This window comes from Equus asinus, chromosome 22 (assembly GCF_041296235.1).
Source record: "Equus asinus isolate D_3611 breed Donkey chromosome 22, EquAss-T2T_v2, whole genome shotgun sequence".
In the NCBI taxonomy this organism is placed as follows: Eukaryota; Metazoa; Chordata; class Mammalia; order Perissodactyla; family Equidae; genus Equus; species Equus asinus.
The window spans coordinates 67,695,443-67,716,729 of NC_091811.1; the positions used below are offsets into that span (position 1 = coordinate 67,695,443).

At 48.5% G+C, this 21,287-nt stretch overlaps 1 protein-coding gene across 6 annotated transcripts in view; it reads right to left on the reverse strand.

Moving 5' to 3' along the window:
• Positions 1-6,709, reverse strand: part of MDM1 (Mdm1 nuclear protein) — a 34,666-nt gene extending 27,957 nt beyond the window's left edge. For 2 of the 6 annotated variants that reach the window (XM_044755912.2, XM_014860690.3), the window contains exons 1-4: positions 6,546-6,709; positions 5,721-5,835; positions 2,180-2,544; positions 1,000-1,134 (exon numbers count right to left, since the gene is read on the reverse strand). In XM_044755912.2, the coding sequence (XP_044611847.2) occupies positions 1,000-1,134; positions 2,180-2,544; positions 5,721-5,835; positions 6,546-6,563 (633 nt within the window). In that variant the 5' untranslated portion in view covers positions 6,564-6,709. Of the gene's footprint in view, positions 1-999; positions 1,135-1,568; positions 1,751-2,179; positions 2,545-5,720; positions 5,836-6,545 lie in introns of those variants that run through there. The other 4 variants (XM_070494227.1, XM_014860691.3, XM_044755914.2 and 1 more) reach the window with 4 other exon arrangements.
• Positions 6,710-21,287: the final 14,578 nt, after the last annotated feature.

Sequence of the window (21,287 nt, forward strand, 5' to 3'; positions counted from 1 at the left end):
TCCTAAAATGCTATATAAATTTCAATTTTTTAAAAAATGAGTAACAAGTCAGTCCAAAGCTGCCAAAATTTATAGGATCACCGGTATTTTTATCTCAGTGTAAGATGACTGATGCTATTGTCCTGCTGAATCTAATTACGCTGTCAGTCCTTAGGGGAGGATAAAGTATACAAGGAAATGGTGAGATTCGGAAGAAAATTAATGCAAGGGTGTGAGAAGCTGTGAGTTTACAAAGAAAAACACAAAGACCAGAAGAGGAGACTGAGCTGTGCCGGGCCTGGGGACTGTCTAGATGGAAGCACTTCCCGCCTGGGCCCTCGAGTAAGACTGGGAACAGAGATGAGAGTTAAGGGCCTAAGAAGCGTCTGGAGGATGACAGGAGGAAGAGAGCAGAGCATTTAGTACTAATGGCAGGCCAACACCGAGACTGTGAGAGCGTGAAATGAAACCTCAAACCACATTTAGTTATCACTATCGCTTCTGAATTTTATACATAGAGTCAAACTGACAATTCCTACTACTATTCATTTGCTACAAGGACAAAATTATGTATCTTGTGTTACTTTCAACATATTCTGTATTTATTAAAATAAATATCCAAAGCAGTCAAGCCTTTCTTGGAAGACAGCAAACATGCAATATACTGGTCAACTAAACACAACATTTTAGAATAAAACCAATTTAATAATTTTCTTAATAAATAAAAGAATCTCACAGCATGCAGAAACTCACCAGTGCCAAGTTTCCATTACCCCGTCTCATACTTAGCATATGTGACGGATCTGCAACACTGATCACCAGTAGCCTGGGGCGGTACAATATTCATGACTATAAATCGTAAGGATGGGATGACTTTAGCAGAACTCTCGTTTTCACTTTCCTAGAACCTGCCTCCAGGCCCACTTAGTACCTACTTTCTCCCAGCTCTGGGTTCTACGTAAATCTGCATCCCCAGATCAGACAGTGATACTCAAAAAGGCATGACACCCGGAAGAGTACCTGACGGGCCGCAAAACCTGGCGCAGTTTCTCTCGGGGTCTTCCAAACAAACTGCCTTTGATATTCGGAATTTCTCAAGACACTCTGTGAGGGAGCCACCGCCAAGCCAGACTTCTTCCGCAGGAATCTCTCCAACTGTTAGGAAAAAATCCCAGTCAACGTCATTAAAATCGCTATTCACTTTTTTTTTTACTGTAGCAAAAAACATACAACATGAAATCAACCCTCTTAACAAACTTTTAAGCATACGGTACAGTATTGTTAACACGCACACTGTTGTATGGCAAACTTTTTTCAATTGGTAAATAATCTCCCTTTTGAGGTGTCAAACTATTTAAAACCCCTTTCTTCATCCTGTGAAGGAATTATCGTGCAGCCCGGCAAAAGGCGACAGCCCTCAGTCCCTTCCTAGCAATTACTCACAGTAAATCTGTTCCTAAAACACCACCGCCGTGCCCTTCCACACGGTGCTCTGGACCCCTTCCCCGCCCACTGGACTCACGCGTCAGCTGCCTGGATCCCCCCGAACCCCTGGCCCTTGCGAAAAGGCACGGATTCCTCTTGGACACCTTGAATGCCTCTGCACGTTCCAGCAGCAGTGGACACGACAGGGGAGGCAGCAGAGTGGAGAAAACGTGGAGGCGGCGAGGTGTCCACACGGGACCTGCGGCTCTGTTTATGTGCCCACAGGGACCGTCCACAGGCGGGCGGGGGCGTGAGAGAGCAGAACCGCAAGATCTTTGAGCTCCAGCCAGAACTCGCCTTCCTTTTGCATCTTGTCAATTGAGATTCTGTCTGTTGTCTCGCTGGGACACAATAAAAACTGAAAAGGGCCCACAGAGAAGTCAGCTCCCCACCCCTGCCAGAGGCAACGGCCTGCTCCCCGTCTCTGTGTCAACCTAACCTCTCCCTGGGGACTCAGGTGCTGATACATGATGAGCACAATCCAGAGGCAGGCTGTCCACCCAAGGAAGGGCTATCTCAGTACAAAGGGTGACTACTAAGACTAGAACTAATTCACAGGAACTAAAGTCAACAGCCTGTTATCAACCATTCTGTAGACAGTAGACAAGAAAACAATGGAGAAATTTTAAGCACAAAACGTTATTATTACTGAAATGACGATGAAATCTACAAAGAAGTCTATGCTTTTGAAAAGAAATACAGCGAGTACACCTACCCCATTATCTATGTTTTCTGAGAGGAGTTTGGTAGAATGTTGCGGGTCCACATTTCCGTTCACTGGTGTGTGGTCTGCTGCACTGTCCTCCTTATTTTCCACAGGGTCGGAAGCCCCTTCCGCTCTGGAGTCTGCAGAGTGAGACCTGGTTCTCTTGGGAACCCGGGAGGCACCCAGCGAGAGACCCTCGTCTCGATTCACACCTTCTCTTCGCTCTGCCTCTTGTGCTCCCAGGGCTTCGGGCTCTGCGGATGCAGCCGCGTCCTTCTCTGAGACAGCTCCGTTCCACTCAAGAGACTTTGAAATCTGTGGGTCATGGTAAGGGACTCTTCTTTTCGAAATAAAACTTGGCTCTTTTATGATTCCTACAAAATACAGTAAACAAAAATGGCAGCTACCCAAGCACGAAGTCACAAATAAATTCGCTGTTTGTTACAAACTTTTAATAACACCTACGAGAGGAGAAATGGAATTTAAAATTCAGTTGAGATGCACAGACAATATCCTTCGAGTTACAGAATAAAAAAATAAATACAGCTTTCCCACATAAAATCTTTAATTTTGTTTTTAAAAAGTATTAAAAGCCTGGGCATAAAAAAAAAATTAAAAATCGAGGTCACAATGTTCCAGTTATCCTAACACAATCGCAATGTGACAGCCTGGCGAGCCAGCGGACACGTGGGTTTCTAATTACTTTCCTGTGCTACTTAACGGAACAATGGGCCCCGTACTGTCAAAATTTGGAACTTTTCACAAAGCTGCTCTTATGCAGAGCAGACCAAGATGAGAAGGGATGAGATGTCAGTATGCTGGATCTTGGTTCTACGCTTGCCTTGATTTCCTGAGAATTAAACAGAATGATCCCTTTTAACAAGAGCCAAGATCCTATTTCTCTGTATTTCTTCCTGGCAAGGAAACATCCTAAAAACTAACCCTCCACCAGGTAAGAGGACTCTGCAGAGCAATGGCCTCCGAGACGCTGCCCTGGTCGGGGCCGTCCTTAACTAGAAAGAACATCTGGAAGGGAAAGGAGGACAGGGGAGAAGGGCAGAAACCCAGCACAAGGTAACACCCTGGTCTTCAGCCCCCGTCCTGGATGTTTCAGCCGTGAACCCGGGGTCCCCACCCTCAGGAGCTTCCCTGCACCAGCCAGGGGTCTTCACCCTGGGTGAACACCTGTATCTGGAGGCACAGAAACACACTCGGGGTGGGGACTCCTGTTCCAGACCCGCACTTCCCTAGGCGCTCTTCCCTCACGCTGACCTGCCCTAGGGCTGCGCCTGCAGTTTCACTCCCACCATGCCTTTCACCACCACCCTGTTTCCACTTCACAAACGAAAGACATACTCTCAACCAGCCCCAAGGCAGAAAAAAATCCCAGAGGCGAAGAGGACCAACAAAGGGACAACTCAAGAAAGCCTAACTCCTGAGGGATGCATGAGAGCAAAGCAAAGAAGGCGAGAGCAGAAAGAAAGGAAGCAGCCTCATCCAGCCAGCTCCACGCCTTCCAGCCACCTGCCGGAACCAGAGGGTCCGCACAAAAAACGCACACACGCAAAGCAACACCTTTATTTGAAGTGAAAAATAAACTTAGACTGTTTTCTCACAGAAAAAATAATTCTAATTTGCCTGATTAGTTTGCCAAGAAGACTGACTTTACCAATCATATATATAGTGAACATTTGCCACAAATTGAATGAGCCATAGTGACAGCTCCAGTCTTAAGAAAGTATATGGGAAACATACACACAATATTCAACAGATCAGAAGTCACATCCTTCAAAACTATTCGTTACACTTAAGATCAAAAAATTAAATATCAACTTAAAAATGTGAAGGGATATAAAGGCTTTCTAAGTTCTGTTAAGGGGGTATGAGAGCAGAAACATTTGAAGACCACCGCCCTAGATTTCCCTCTGCTTTAACAATGCAGAAGAGGCAAGGGAATGCTCAGGTGGTCTGCCCTGTCTCCTGGCACCAGCAGAAACGCACCATGTGAAGAGAACTGCAGCCAGGCCCAGGGAGCGCTGGCCTCCCGCCGCCCTTTCTGAGCACCCCGGAGCTATCGCTCTGCCCCCTCCTGTTACCTAATACTCCCAGTTAACACGCCTCCCCAGACGGGTGCCCCGTTCCTAGTGCACAGACCCCAAAGAGGCTCTGCTCCCACCATCTCATTCCATCACCCCCACCCTCAAATGCAGCTGATCCGAGCTCAAAGGCTTCGGGGGCAACTCTCTGCTTAACCAGTTCCCCAGCGTCACAACATCCCTCCTGGCCCTCAGTGGACTATTACATGTTAAGAGAGATTCATTTTGGATTCTTAACCTAATGAAGCCTCAAATCTGTGGAATTTCCGGTCGCCTGGGGAGGATTATGAGCTCGCCCTGCCCAAGATGGGGACACCCAGTGTCCGAAGTCAGGCTCTGGGGAAAGGACCCTGACGCTTCAGAGGAACCCAAAAAGAGCCACCCACTCTCGCCGTTGTTCTCCAAACCCAATCCTGGAAACACTCTCCTCATCTCACTAATCTCCCAGGCTTGGAAAAATTATGCTTACTTCTATAAATCTTTTCTTTCAAACACCTAACATTTGAGGGACTTGCATATGACACATCGGGCACTCTCAAACACGGCACATGTGGGCACCAAGCACTCATCTGTGTGTACACACCCGGGCCCTAACAGGCAAGATCTCATTTAACCCCTCCCAGCAACCCCGTACAATGGCTTTCCTGAGTCCCACTTGGTGAAACAGGCCGAATTTGCCCAAGGTTACACTGCTAATGCGCAGTTTGTTCAATCACTCACAAATTGGGTTTACTAAGTACCAGATTGTGTCATGGCTCTGGGTCAGGTACTGGGTGGGATCAACGTGGTGCAGAAGACAGCCAGCGCCCTGCTCTCAGATCTTCTACTCCAGTGAGGGAGCAGGAAACCAGCAGGTGGAATACAGCCCGTCTGTCTCTGTCCCCTCCACCACGCTCTGGGGAACCTGGGCCCGGGGCTCTGACTTCCCGGGGACACTAGGAGGAAGCAAGTGTGATGGCAAGGACGTAGCCTCTGAACAACACAGAGTGGATCTCAAATCATGGTTCTGTCACTTACCAGCTGTGACCCTGGGGCAAACTACTGTCTCTCTAAGCTTCCTGTCCTCGAGACCTCGCGAGTGCTCCTCCCCAGGCCTGTCCACTCAGCGTTCCCGTCTCAGCTCAAATACCACCTGCTCAGAAAGGCCTTTGCCGACCTCAGACTCTAAAGCACTGGCCTACAACTTTATACAACAGCCTGAAATCCCCCAGCTTATGTACTGAGTTACTTGTTTACCATTTTCCCCACAGTTAAGGGTCTTTGCCTGGTTCAAGGCTCTCTCTCTAGAAACTGGGAGCAGCCTGGGCCTATGGAAGACCCTCAGTCAATATGCATTAAATAAAGAAGTCAACCAGGGCAACTGAACAATGCTTCACGATTTTTCAGTAAATGGTTCTGCAAACTTACCCCAGGGTTTATTCCAGTTATAATGACTATTACTTTGTTCAACTTACCTAACTGATCCGATCTAAGTCCCGCCCAGGGGTACCTTCGCCCCACCGAGGGATTACAGGACTCGGACAAATAGGACTTCTTCCACAGGAAGTTTCTCTGGTATTCACTCAGCCCCTGCAATGCAAAGTACAATTCGAGGGCAACGCAGTTAACGAGCGCTGTTTTAACGGAGACACGTTACAATTCCCGAACCTCTAAAGGGAGTTGACAGGCTGAAGACCCATAATGCAACCCAGGAAAGCTCCTTAATCAGGGCTAGTGTTTACCGGCCCTGTGCTGAGCCGTTGCCGTGGGTCCTACCCTCTAATCCTCACCACCGCCCGAGGCGGGTGCCACCTGGCCTCCCCGCCGTCTGATTCCACTGCCTGCGCGCTGTCTGAGAGCAGGTGATAGTCTACACCCTCCGCACTGTTCATCCCCCCAAGTTCTCCCCGGGGACGCAACACTATGCGTGATGCCCAGGACCTTCCGCCATTCCGCAAAGTCAACCAAAGAAAGACAAGTTGCCCTCCCATCCTGGACACAAGCCCCCAAGACGAAGAGCAAGTCAGCGGGTCTCGCGCCAGCCACCCGGGACTCCTGCCCCACCCCGCACAGGTGCACGACAGCAACGGGAGCACGTCTCACACCCCGTCTCGCCCTCCCCAAGGCCGCGTTTCTCAGGGCCTGCCACGGGGGGAGGGCCGAGCGGGCCGCCCCCTCCGTGCCCCCGGGCCCCTGGCCCCGCGCCGTCCGCACCCCGCCCCTCCCACGCGGCCCGGGGCAGGGCGGCGGGCCGGGACGGCAGGAGCACCAGGCGGCCGGCCCCGGCCGCCCCGCCTCACCTTGAAGCGCACCGGCATGTCGCCGGAGCCCCGCACTCGGACGGTTAACGGGCCCGAAGCCCGAGGGCGGGGCGACAACACCGGTTCCCTAGCAAGCGCCCGAGCCGGCGTCCCCGACTACGCGCCGGCGCACTCCGCGCTTCCTCCCGGGGCCCTGTCGCTCTGCCTTTCCCCGCCCACTATGAGCCTAACACCCAATAGAGACTCGGAGGACGCCTGACCGTCATCAAGACTCGGCCAATCAGGGCCAGAAAGGGGGACGCCCGCCTCCCGCGCAAATCCCGAGGACGAATGAGGACAGCCGCGGGAGGCCGGCCAATGAGGCTCCGGGACGCGGGGTGGGCGGGGCCCGCGGGAGCTTCGTCTTGGAGGCCCGGCCAGGTGTGCGGGGCCGGGTGAGCTGCGCGGGAGTGCGGGCCAGGTGTGCCGGCCAGGTGTGCCGCCCTGGTGTGCCGCCAGGTGTGCGGGCTCCCGTGCAGCGACGATCTGCGTGCGGCGGGGCTCGCAGAGGGGTCGCCGTTTGGCTGGCCAGGGTCTGGACGTCATAGAGTGTGAGGGGGTGTTCTTAATTCCAAAACGCGCGAGGAACCGAATGTGTCTCTTTCTGAACTGCAAATGTTCAGGTCTGTTCTTCTGAATATCAGTGCCTACCACCAACAGCCGTGCACACTACTTGTTGTCGCATCAGAAGCGATGGGCCAAAAGATAAATGTAGCCGAGGCAGGCCAAAAAAGTGTTTTATTGACTCTTGAAAGACAAACCGCTGGCTTCCAGTGATGCTCCTGCCTCCCACAATCCGCCCCCCACACACACACAAAAAGATCTACATGTAACTCTTAGAAAATATTAATGATGCTTATGAGTCTCAACTCCCAAAGCCTCAGCCTTGTCTCTCCTCTCGCCCTCTTTTTAAAATGAAATTACATCTCATTTTAATAGACGGTTGCTGTCATCATGAATAAACATCTCGAGATCCTGCCATTGACAGAACACCGTGCTGACCCCCAGGAGGGGAAAGAAAGAAATTGTCCAGACAGTTCTCTAATATACTTGAGAATGAACACGTATTCATTCAATAGTAGTAAAATGTACCGTGTGCTGAATTTCCAAAAGAGAGGGATAAACGATAAGGGCTGTGGGAGCTAAAGGAAGGAGTCATCCCTCAAGGCAGAGAGGATTAGAGAGAGCCTCAGGAGGAAACACTCAGACTCAGCCTGAAGACTAGAAGGACTGAAATAAGTAAAGCGGAAAATGGGGCGATCGAAAGCAGATGTCTGGAGGGAACACTGCCAGGTTTCTCCAGGAACAGTGAAAGCAGTGCCTTTTACCTTTGTCATTTGTTGGCTGAAGAAAAGTACACCCTCTTTAAACAGTCAAATATTAATACAAAACCTTGATGCTCTCCTTTAAGCATTTTCTGCCAAGCCATGGCTTCCTGAATCCTAATGGATGTCACTGCTCTTCCACATCATCACTGAGATACTTAAAAATTCGTTTGAAGGAGCCACCTGATATCTGAAACAAAGAGAATATTAAATTAGTCCCTCTGCAACTATGCAGCCAGGGGGCCTTGATAAATGTTAACTGGTGATGACAGCATCTCTGTCGAGTAAATTAAGAGTAGCAACAACAAGACACAGTGGAACATAAACAGTGGCTGCAGGAAGGCAGCCCAGATCTTGCCGGGTAGGGAAGATACAGCCCTGGTGGTACACGCAGCTTTGTTAGCACACGGTATTAAGGTGGAACTGGTCGAATGTAGCCTGTCTGTTAAACAAGGGCAATGATAGCGGTAGCAGAGCTCTGCCAAGCAGGGAATAGATGACAAGGACAACAAACAGCAGAAGGCAAAAGCTGAGTTGCTGAGATGTGTTATAAGGACTCAAGGAAGAAGAATATTTCACTTTGTTATTTTTAAACAAAAGTCTACCCTATGTATAAGGCAAAGCTGTCGAAATGAAAAAGGGGGCAACTTAGTATGAGAGCTGGTAGCCTCTGTTTCACCAGCTCTTACACTCTCTGATACCGCAGGAAATCGATCTGGTACCCTACAAAGTTCCACCCAGGTATTTTGGGAAGTCCACAGGGGTATTACTGTGTGCTTACAGCCACTCATGCAGTGTGCCCAGTGGCACTGCCCATAGCTGTGCTTTTTCAGTAGCCACGCAGCTGTAGGTGTCACTCTTGCTGCTGGCCACCCCAAGACTCCACTGGGCAGAGCATGAAGCCTCCTCAGACTGCCCAGCCCTGTTGGTGATCTGTGACACAGGGCCTCTCTACCATTTGTGTGTCACCCTCCACTGAATGAGCACCAAAGGATCTTAAAGAGCTCTTCCATTTGAACCTTAACCTCCCTTCTCTCCAAAGGCCTCCAGGTGCATTCCATGGAGTCAAGGCCAGAAAGTGACTCCTCAGGTGATAGATAGATCTCATTCTGTGCTTACGTGTGCTTCTCTCTTCTACCAGCTCAGGCGCTCTTACTGGGACAAGGGTGTCATACCTGCCTCCCTCTTCCCTTCGTTGATTCCTCTGTTTTCATGCAAATAAATTTCTGTTCATTGCCTGCAAGAGACTAAATTGGCACAATCTATAAATTGCAATTGGCAATCTTTTTGACCCAGCAATACCGCTTTTATAACTTTATCTTACAGATTTTCTTGCCCCTATGAGAACAAGGAACAAGGAAATGACAGAAAGAAGGAAGCAGGGTGGGGCTCAATGTGAGCACCCTGGTGTTCTGAAGATGCTCTTTTTGTTTGTTTTTTTCTAAATTTTTTTTATTTGTTTGTTTTTGGTGAAGAAGATTGTTCCTGAGCTAACATCTGTGCCAATCTTCCTCTATATTGTATGTGGGATGCCACTACACCATGGCTGAATGAGCAGTGTGTAGGTCCACACCTGGGATCCTGACCTGGGAACTTAACCACTATGCCACCGGGCCGGCCCCCTGAAGATGCCTTTAAATCCAGGCCAGAACATTTGATCCAAGACTGGGGACTAACAAGCAAACAGGATGAGGGAGCTGCCTTTAATACCATCCTGGGGAACACCTGCCCTGGGGGGGCCTTTCTCTCTCTCTTTTGTTCTGTCCAAGTAGCTGAGTCCAGGCCAGACAATCTGATCTGGGGAAGATTTTAACTGACATTTGCTGAAGATTGGGTCCCAAAAAGGTAAATTACTTGTCTCTCTTTTTTTTAGCTTGTGGCTTCAGAAATCAGAGTAAAGCTGTTTTGGAAACCACGTTTTATCAACACTGTGACACATCAGCGTGCATTTGCGTATACATAATTTTCTCTGAAATACCTTAGAAGGTAGCTGAAATTCCAGTTTCCGGGCTCACTGGTGCTCTTGAGCTCTGTGCCTTCCTCTGGGGTCTCACTCACATGGGCTTTCCTTGGAAAATCTTGAGCTCAGCCTTTGCCAAAAAGCAACCAGTCCAAGAACCACGTTCTTTGGCATTTTTCCATAGGTATTAACTGCTTTTTACTCATAGGAATGAATTTCTGATTGCACAACTGAAAAAAAAATGACAAAATCAAATCAGTGGATTCTGTCTCAGAAGCTGATACTTCACATTAACGTCAGTAAGAATCGAATAAACAGGGTCTGTGATTAAGACTTCCCAATGAGCCAAGCGCAGTTTGCCGGCCAGACTTTCAGCCGTGGGATGCCTTTGTTGACAAAGAAGGGTCTGGCTTTTGAAACAGCGGGGCACCTTTTGGAGGAACTCCAGGTTCTCTTGACAACATGGACTTTTTTTTTTTTTCTTTTTTTGGTGAGCCCGAGGAACTCCTTGCCATACAAGGCCATGGCTGAGGGAAGTAATTCTCAGTAAGGCATAAACCGTGCAAGCCTCACATACCATAATAATATGCGTGCCTCTGCTGAACAAGACTCAGGGAACAAAATCTGGGGGCACGGAATTCCTTCATTTTAACGCCTTCACTGTTGATGATCCAGTCACCTAAGAATGCCTTCCCTTTTCTTCACTGACGATTCCTTGTTTTAAATCACCATTCCTACAAAAGCACCCACAGGGACACAGATTTTTCTAGAATTGCCAACTCTGCAGATTGGGAAGCATTAATCTCTGGCCACTTAAAACTAGATGTCACGTCTTAAGGTCAAATCAGAGGACACTACCCACAAGCCTTCCTAAGAACCCTGTAAATCTCTACCCTGTGCCGAAACAGATTTTGAAATACTCATTTATCACATAGTTAATGTATATGCACCTTAATAACTGCAGGTCAAGACCAAATACCTGCCATTATTCTTTCTGAAATCACTGTTCTTGTAATGCTATATCAAATATCAATAAGGGACCAAGAATTTTCCAGAACATAAGTCAGTTTTTCTCTCCTTAGTGATTTATCATTGTTGGTTCCCTTAGGAAACTTTTATTTAGATTTTGCTAGAGCAATGAGTTCATAAAATCTTAGTGCTACATTGTTCATCCTTCAGTCGCTCAACTGCTGTTAAGTGAATTAATGATGTTTGACAGTGTAGAGAGTGATAGGCCCAGCTCGTAAAATACTGCACATATAAATTCAAAGTCGATTCAATATCATCGAGCACGACCTATGGAATAGGTGTTAGGAATCATGCTTGTTTCAGTTCATCATCGCCATGGCAGATACTGAGGCTGTCTCACTCCAAACCCATTCCAGCTTCCTTCTTATGTACTACAGAAGCTAGAAAGCTAGAAATCGCTTCGACTCTAGACCCTTCACAGCTGAAGTTCAGGTGTAACTTACATTCCGCTGATGAGAAGCACTTGCATAAACAGGATTAGATGGCAGAAAGGCAAAACACAGGCGTCTGTCGTGATGGCGTGAATCACGGAGCAACAGCAGGAGCCTGGTTCTGAGTTAGGTTCCTGATCACGGCAGAAGCGACAGGGTTCTGGAGCCAGTAGCTGTAGCATGTCAACTTAGCAAGGAGTCTGCTGGTTCAACAACTGCCTGACTTGAGTGAGTCTGCTGTGATGTGGCCCTAGAATTTACTTCTTCAGCCCTCCCAATGATTCTGTAAGCTACCTAGAGAATCGGTGTTATACAATAATGTTGTATAACAAACATCCCCAAATGTGGGGGCTTAGAACAATGACCATTTATTATTGCTCATGAACTCATGGGTCAGCTGGCCAGTCCTACTGGTCTAGGTTGAGCTTGGCTCATCTCACTGAGCTTGCTCACATATTTGTGGTCAGCTGATGGGTTAGCTGGAGGCTGCCTGGTCTCAGATGGCCTCAGCTAGGACCACTCATCACTGCTCCACATGGGCCCTCCTCTTCCGGCAGGCTGGCCTGGATTGTTTTCATGGAGTTCTGAGAGGAAGAGCAAAGTGCACAAGGCCTCTTGAGGGTTAGGCTCAGAAATGGCTGACTGTTTCTACCACATTCCATTGGCCAAAGCAAGTCAAAAGGCCAGTGCAGATTCAAGGAGTAGGAAAATAGACTCAACCCCCTGATGGGAGGAGTGACAAAGTGACATAAAGGAGGAATGAAAGATTGGGGCTATTATTGCAATAAATCTGCCTCGACACTGAATACCCTGAAAATACCCTTTCTGTTTTGAATAGTTAGAATAAATTATGTTCTCTGCGATTTAACTCTGACCAATACAGTGGTGGGTTAGACATTTTGATTTGTCTCTATTCCCTCTCAAAACTCCATAAAATGACAGCAAATGAGTAAAACAGGTATAAACTGGTGACGTCAAAGAGAACAGCAGAGGAGACAACTGCACAACAGAGATGTCAGCAGATACCGGCGAAACGGAGCGCAGCATCTGACACAGGCTGCATTCCCTGGAAGGCGGACTCCAAGATGAAGTTGCATGTGCTGAAGGTTTATTCAGTGAGGGCCCTTGGGATCAACAGCTGTGGGAGGGAGGGCAAGGGAGCAGAATGGAAAAGAAGTCCAGCTGCCCGGCAGGCCTGACAACAGCCTCAGCCGACCCCATGGGCAAGTCCAGAACTACAATGGCCTGTTGTAATTGTCCTGCATTGGGCCGTAATGGACTTCCCTGGGAAGGACATGGTCTTGGGCTCAGTGGCTCTGCAGTGGGGTAATCCCTGCAGGGCTGACAGCAGACAGTAGTCCCTGTGGCAGCAGCAATTCTCCCTCCTTTTTCGGGACATGGATGTGCATCACCATAGGAATCTTCCTGCTAAGCAAGCATCAGTGTTCCTAACAGGCAGCATGTATTTGAAGCCACAGACAAGAATACCTCTGTTCCCCTGGGGAGTTAGTCTCAATACAGCTACGAGAGCCTTAGTCCCCAAACCTTCAGGAGTGGGGCAGGGCACCTGTCAGCTCTGGTGCCCTTAGTTCCAGCTCTGAACTCCCAGAGACAAAACAGTAGATGGGGATGGCGCTGTGTGCCTTCCCTCCCCTCCTCCACCTCCCGCCTCGCGGAGTACACGGTGTTGCATGTCAGCCCCGCGGCAGACCAGCCGTGGCCTGTGCTTCCAGAGATTCTGGACGTGTTGGTGCCATTCACACAATTAGGAGATCCTGAGCCAGGGGCCAGCAGGACGTTCTGCCTATGAATTCTGCAGGGAAAGGCAGGGCGGGAAGTGGAGCTGAGGGTAACCCAGAGGGGCAAGAGCAACAGGAACTAGACCTGAGAGGCTGGCCCAGGACGTGTCCTTTTACCTCCTGATGTATTAAGTGATTTGGGTTCAGCGAGCCAAGGAGTGGAAAGAAAGATTTCTTGGACTCTTAAGGTCTGGTAGTAGTGCTGCTTTATTCAGAGACTAGCATGGAGCAGCATGGGGACAGGACCCATGGGCAGTGGAGAGCTGTAGGTTGAGGGCAGGGCTAAATTTATAAGGCATAGGTATGTGAGTTACTTCTTTATAAGACAAAGGAAAGCTCATGTAAAAAAATCATTAAAATGGTATCAGTGGTTATTGGGTGGTCCTATGACTTTGGATACGAATCAGGTCGGATCAGGTCAGGACATCCTATGCTTCCGGGAGGATGATATAGATCGGTATGCAGGGCAGGAGGCCTTGGCCTTCTCTCCCTGGGGCAGCCTTGATCCTCATCATAAACCACAGTATTATGGAAAACTGTCACTACTCGGGAACTAAGAAGAGAAACAAATATTGGCTCCCTAAAGTTAATTGCAAGTATAGTCATTTATAAACTGGCTACTGCCACTTATGCCTAATTACCGTGCAGCACAAGAACGTGTACACGTCATCACGGGTGTGTTCAATAAACTGGCTGGAAGCTAAACTCTGCAACCATATGGACAGGACGGCCATTAGGGTTTGTGATCCAAGCTCCCCACGCCCTCCCCCCCACCGCCACCCGTAACCTTAGAGGGCATGGAAGCCAGAGGGCAACCAAGTTCTCCTCTGACGAGAGAAAACTCTGTGGAACAAATCCATGTTTCAGATAACCATACTTTTTACAATATAAGCCTATTTCTTATTTGAATTGTGCTATTCTCTTGATCATGGGCTTTTATTGTTAAGAAAGCGAGTGTTGTCCACTTCCAGGACACGCTACATCTTCACTGAATGCAGTGAGCATGTTCAAATGCTCCATGAATTGAAAAGCGTTATGGAAAGGGGAGTTCTTGTTATCAGCTGTTAAGAATGCTCTCCTTTCGTACCACTCCTCATCCTCGCTCTTCGTAAACAATGAGACTCACATAGGTTAACATTATCAGTCTCAAACTTATTATGAACAATGCCTTTTCTGATTATTATTATTATTAATATTGATTGAGTGCTTGCTATGTGTCTTGAGACTGTATATGCTGTATCAGAATGGTTCCATCAGGAAAACAGACCCGCTGTAAGTGGTGGAGGAATAAGGGGCTTCCCATGGAATTGAGAGCTTACAAGGATGTGAGAGGAGCCCAGGAGAAAGAGCTAGAAGGTGGCAGCCTGGGGAGTGGAGTCGCTGAAGTCTTCAGCCTGAAGCCCTGGAGGGTGGGTGGAGAAACTGAGTTCATGACCGAGTCCAAGAATCCTGCCATGACTGTCACAGACTAATTGCCCCGAGAAACTCAAGGGAGGTTTCAGAAGCATTTAACTGTTTAAGAGATGCAATCACCAACCACCCTGGACCAGACCAGCCCACCAACCACCCTGGACCAGAGTCAAGAGCCTCGCCTACGACCTTTGCCTCCTTTTGAATGCTAAGATCTCCTCTCCAGGAGGAGCTCAGGGCCTTATTACCTCACCTGCCATGTATGTGGAAGCATGTTTTCTAACTGAGCCCATGCAAGCAAATGCCCACCTCTCCCTTTTGAATATTCATTCCCCATCGGAAACAAAAGGCCCCTGCTGCCCGGTGCTCGGGGACACCATGACTTTAGAAATGATTCCATGTGGCCTCCTCTTTGCTACAAATAAGTGCTACTTTGTGTGACAACCAGTTCTGGCTGAGAGTCTGATTCTAACTGTGCCAGGAGGTGAACCCACTTTGGGTTGGGTGACATCACCCCAGAGTGTGAGCCCAGGGAGAGGGTGGCAAGCCCCTGTGTCCGAAGCCCTGAGGAACCTCGGCAACTGTGGTTTCCCCTCGCTTCTGCCTCCCAAGTCTTGTACGAGTCACAGACTCCAACCCAGAACCAGAGAGGAAAGAGGACTCTGGGGAGGCAGCTCCCAGCCTTAGAGAGGAGTAACGTGGGTGGTGCCAAGTTACCAACAGGCCATCAGCACACAGATGACCCTAGTATCTCAGAGCTAAGCGTCGCCATTACCATTTTTGGCAGCCAGAATTCCAAGATGTTGGATAACTTGCCTGAGGTCACAGGCTAACAGGTGGCAGAGCTAAAACTCAAAGCAAGTCTGTCGACGCCATGATCACACTTTCAACAATTGTTTTCTAACGGCCCTTCCAAATCTAAATAAATACTGATTGTCTGTCATAATATTGCTCTTCATCCCATTTCCTGTGTCTGCGAGTACCAGAGGCATGTGTTTTGACTCTTCTATAACTTCTTGGGTAAGAGACACAGACCTCAGAACTAAAGTGATGGGCCTCCTTTGGGGCCAAGCTGGAACGCTGCTGCAGCCCTCGGGACCTAGAACTGCTGGGCAGCTTACGAAGCCACCTTATCAGACAGTCTCCTGCTTCCTCTGGGTGGCGAAACATTACCGTCTGCGCCCCTCACTTCTGCAGGCTTTCCCACATCATGCCTTACGCTGTGCCACCTCAAGCCCTCCTGCTGGGGGGCGAGGGGAGAGTGTGCTTCCCGTGACCTCAGGACAAGTGAGAAGAGCTTCAGGGGAGCCCGTGGGGAGCTTGACATGTGCTCCCTGGGCTGTGAAGCAGAAAGGCTATTATCTAATTCCTGCCTGGGAAATGCGGTTGTGAAAAATTACAGCGACAGCCGCTGGATGAACGGCAGAATGATGATATGCAGGTGCATTGGGGACAAACTACACCTCTGCCCACAGTCAGGTGAGAAGCTCTGAGGGGCGGGCTGGACAGATGGGAGGAAGCCAGCCTGGGGTCGTGTTCGCTTCTACCTAAGAGGACCGTCTGGAGGGGAAATGTGACCCACCATGGATTACCAGAGAGCCAGGTGCTGAGGGTGGGATCGTGGTGGCTGTGGCATGCTGTCCCGCCCAGAACAAGGGGGCTGCAGTCAGAGGCCCTCAGTGGGCACGCCTCCAAAACATCCCTCGAGGGAAAGAGCCAGCAATTGTGCACCTGTCACCTTGGAGGACATCATCAGATAACAGACTGTTCAGCCACCAAAGGTCTTTTTCATTCCTCCCCTCTCCTTCTGAGCCTGGACCTGGAAAGGTCAGAAACAGCACCTGGAAAACGGAGGAGTAGAAGTACAAGGGAAGAGAAGGAAGCAGAGAAGTCAATTAGGCCCCTCTCCCCACCAGGCACGAGGGTGGCGGAGGACAGAAGGGAAGGAAAAGGGAGCTGGATCAGGTTTTTGTACCACGTGGGAACTCCAAAAATCACCAACAGGAGGCTGTCCTTACTGCTATAATTGACCAAGGGATTCTTTTCCCCTAAGAGTAGCTGAGAAGTTTGGGGCCTAGCAGAGATCGCAGCCGGGCAAGGGATGGAACAGGGGAAGATGGGCGAGAATGAAGCTGATTCCTGCCTCACCCTATTCAGGCCCGCTCATAAGTAAAATGATTGCACCAATATAATAGGAAAAATGGGAGGACATAAAAGAACTCCTGGCAACTAAAAATACTATAGAAGAATCTTAAAATGCCATATAGGAGTTAGAAAATAAAGTGGAGGGCACCTCCTGGAAGTTAGATCAACAAGAAAAAAATCCATAAAAACAAATAAAAGACAATAAAAATCAACAGTCATGGAGAAGGTCCAAAATCTGACATTATAATAGGAGTTTGAAAAAGACAAAACAGGGGAAAAAAAGTAGAGAAAGAAATTACCCCCCAAAAATGCAAGAAATCTTCCCAGAATTGAAAACATGAGTTTCCCAATTAACAGTCGTCACCAAGCACACACATCCATTCATTGAGCAGCTACTTGAGAGCCCCATCAAGGTGCGAGGCTCTGCTCCAGAACTACAGCCGAGGCCAAACCAGCAGAGTCCCTGCCAAGGAGCTCGAATCCTCCTGGGAGGAGACAGGCAACAAAGAAAGAAAGAATGACACGACGTGTCAGTCCTTCAGCTGGTGACAGGTGTTATTAAGGAAAATAAACCAGGATAGAAGATGAAATAATGGGGTGGTGGGCAGAGATTGCTGTTTCAGATCAGGTGGTCAGGGCAGGCCGCTCCGATAAGGTGCCACTTGAGCAGAGGCAGAGAGAGACGCAGACATGCTGGAAATGTAAGCACAGCAAGGGCTTGTTTACTGATGCATACCAACTACCTAGCATAGTGCCTGGCACACAGTAGGCACTAGGGGAACATTTGTTGAATGAACGAATCAAGGCATAGGGAACAGCATATGCAGAGGCCCTGAGATGAGCACATCCTTGACCTGTTCAAGAACGCCAGTGTGGCTGGAGCACAGGAAGCTTGAGGGAAAAAGTAATGACCTTATAGCCCTGATAAGGATTCTGGATTTTATTCTGAGACATCAGAGTGTCATGATACAGTTGACATTGTAACAGAACTACCCTTGCTTCTGTGAGGAAATAGACTGGAAGGGGACAAGGGTGGGAGCAGGGAGCCCGCACTGATCCAGGCAAATGTTATTGGTGACTCAGAGTAGGGTAGTATTGGAGATGGTGAGAAATGATTGGATTATTGATAAATCTCAAAGACAGATCGGACAAGACCTGCTGACGAATTAGTTAGACGTCATATGTAAGAGAAACAGAAAAGTTAGGGACGAAGCCAAAGTTTTTAGCCTAAACACCTAGAAAGATGGAGGGGAAACCATTAGATGCAAGGACCAGATGCACAGGTGAGAAATTAGAGGTTATTTTGGATTTGTTAATTCTGAGATGCCTAAAAGACATCCAAGCAGAGATGTCACATGTATTTCTTTGTTAAATAAATAAGTTCAGGGGGAAGATGCATATCCAAGTTTATCCTCCTCAGTACAATGCATCTATCTCAAGGGCCAGACAAGTGACCAGATTTTAAGGCCATTTGCAACCCTGTGACTTGACAGTCCAGTGGTCCCCTCCTCACAGCTTATCCTCATAGAGGAAAAGCTGTCGATTCTGTCCTTCGACAACTCCGACAGGATCTTCTCTTCCCCAAGTGCATTCTCTTCCTTCTGCACATTGCATTCTCCCTCTCTCTCCAGCTTCTGGAGATATGTTTCTTTTATTTTGGAAGAAAGAGAGAAACACTCTTCATTCGACCATCGTGTTCTTCTTTCCTCTTCATTTCTCTGAAAAACTTGGTCGCTCGCCCCTCCAGTCGCCAGTGAAGCGCTCAGTCCTTGACCCTGATTCCCATCTCCACACCCCTCACACAGCAGCGCTCTCAAGGCCCAGTCTGCAGCGTGTCGTCTGGTCTGCTCACCTTCACTGGAGCTGCTCCGTTCCCCATGGTTGGTTGTCATATGCACCTCCCCCGGATTCATTCGTGGCCATCTGCTCTCCTGTCTGTGTGCTTTCTCCCTGGAAAGCTAATCCCTGCCCATAGCTGCAGTTAACACCTCTGTGCTGATGTCTCCCAACTGTTGTTTTCAGTCTTCACTTCCTGTCAGAGTCAGGACTTCCTAAGGGTAACGAGGCAAAGCGGCGGTCTAGCAGGAGCGCTGGAATCAGATGCTTGGGTTTAAATACCAGTTAAACTGTAGAAACGTGGAGGGCCCCCTTCATAAAATGGGAACGATGGTGCCGATCTCAGGCAGTTTCTGTGAGGATTAAATGAGTTCACGTGTGTGAAACACTTAGTGCCTGGTACATGGTAAGTAATGAAGATTAGCTCTCATTATTGGAGATCACATTATCCCTGCGAACTGAATTCAGACGACACCAAACTCCTCATTTGCTTGTCTCCCCCTTTAATCAGTTCTCCTCCGGTTTTTCTATGGTTTCTCCAGTTCTCAGACCCACAGATGTGAACATTTGTAATAATCTTTGACTTACACTCTATGTCACTTCCTTTACCCAATCAGTTGACAGATAGGTCTTGTTAACTTTCCTACTAAGTTTTCCTTGAGATGCCATTTCAATCTTTTTCCTTCCTCTTGATCCCTCTGCTGTGTCCCATACAGGCCCCCATCTCCTCACACTAACACAGCCAGAGCAACCCATCTCATCAGCCTCTATGGACTCCGCCTCCAACCCCAGAACCCCAGGCATCTTCTCTAAGTCCCTGCTGGAGTTCTCTCCTTCACTCAGAATCTTGTCATTCTCTTCTGTTTCCACTCCCATCAAAGGAAGAATTGTCCAAGTGGTGAGAACTTTCTAGAACCTCCATAATACAGCTCAATTCTGTGCAGTCTTATTTCCCTCCACCACCTGCTTTGCCAGCTCTGTCTCCCACTGCCCCGAGACCATCTCACGCGATTTCTGGACACTCTGCTTCCTCATGCTGTTCTCTTCTTGATACCCTCCTCGCCTGTCGCCACCCACCTCAGCCTTGCCTCTTCTGCAGCCCAGCTCAGTCTCAGCCTCTCCTCCAGGAGCACAAACCACTGCTCTCATTCCTTCTGTTACTGCAGCACCTGAAACCACCATTCGATCCTGATTACTAATTGGAGTACATTATTCCATGTAGTTTCAACTATGTGTCATTTTTTGTGTGTATTAGATTATAAGATCCTAAACCACAGTGTCCCTGCTCCACCCCTTCCCTACCCTACACCTAGAAAAGCCATAAGAAAATGATAGACTCAGAAAACCTTGGTGATAATATAGATAACAACAATAATACAAACTGTGCTATATGCCAAGTACTCTTCCAAGGAGCTTTGCATGTATGAATTTGTTTAATCCTCATAATAATTCTATAAAGTAGAAATATTATTATCCCCACTTTACAACTGAGGAAACTAAGGCCCAGAGAGGTTAAGTAACCTGCTCGTGATTGATCACTGACCCAGAGGAGTCTTCACATGCGGACGTGTGTGAAGCAACGCACAACGTAACCTAGGGAGACTACATTGCAGAAAATGCAACAAAGACCCAAGGAAAGGAAACCCGGACTCCCCCTCACTGCCGTGGTACAAAATAACTGTACGTTTCTCTTTAAAAAGATGCAATTAAAAGATGCAAAACAAATGAATCACAAAAGAGCCCTGAAAAAGACACCTGGTTTCATCCCCCCACCCCCCATTTTACAAGCGCCATCACTGGGGTTGCTTTGGGCGCTCACCTGACAAGAAGCATCAGTCCGTTAGGACATAAGCAGCCACATAAAGTGGCCGCCGCACTAGTGGCCTAGGAGGACGCACGTGGTGCAGGGTGCTCTGACAGTCGCGTGCCCTCCACCTTGTCTCAGGGAACAGTTCTGAGTATGCACAAATCCTCGAGTGCTGTGTTAACTGTCAGTTTGGAAAGCAGTCAGGTGTTCCCCAGAAATGACAGCTCGTTGGCCCCGACCTGGACCCTCGGTCTTCTCTCTCCAGGACGTCCGTCCCTCTCGGGCTGGACGGGCTGCACACTGAGAGGCGCACCCCGAAGCTGGGCTCTCCCCCAGCTCTCAGCACTGCCGCGGGAAGGGAAGACGGGGACTCGTCTCCTGCAACGACTGAGCTGTGAGCTGAAGAGGTGAACACGTCCGTCATTTCCCTGTGGGCTCGGTAGGAATTCATCCCTCTCAGCTTTTTGTTAGAGAAGGAAGAAAAATGATGGCTTGTCCCCTCAGAAAACTGCCCAGGGAGAGGCTGGCTCTTCAGAGCATCTGCCCCGGTTGTCACAGTTAGCAAACCTGGTTAAAAAGTTCTTGAAATAGTTATCTTTGCTCACAGCAGTAGTTAAAAAATGAAATGAGAATTAAGAAACTTTGTAATGTGATTAATATTTTACACCCCCTCATTGGTATTCAAATATATTTTTTCTAAGCTCAGATGTTTTCATATGGGTGTAAACTTCAGATTTAATTTTACTGAAGACAATGAACATCACTCTGAAACACTAGTTATCTACACGTCATTCTACCTCCAGCAAAATATTTGTGTGTGAGGATATGCCAGCTACCACACAGTCTTGACCGGCGTTCAAGTGGATTATTAGCAGTCTTGCCTCGAGCGTGTATGCAGCCTTAATGGCTTCTATCCCCAACTCCGCTGCAGTGACTTGAGGCCCCCCAGAGTCCAGAGGCAGCTGGCCAATGAAGCCCAGAAGCTGCAGGAAACACACAT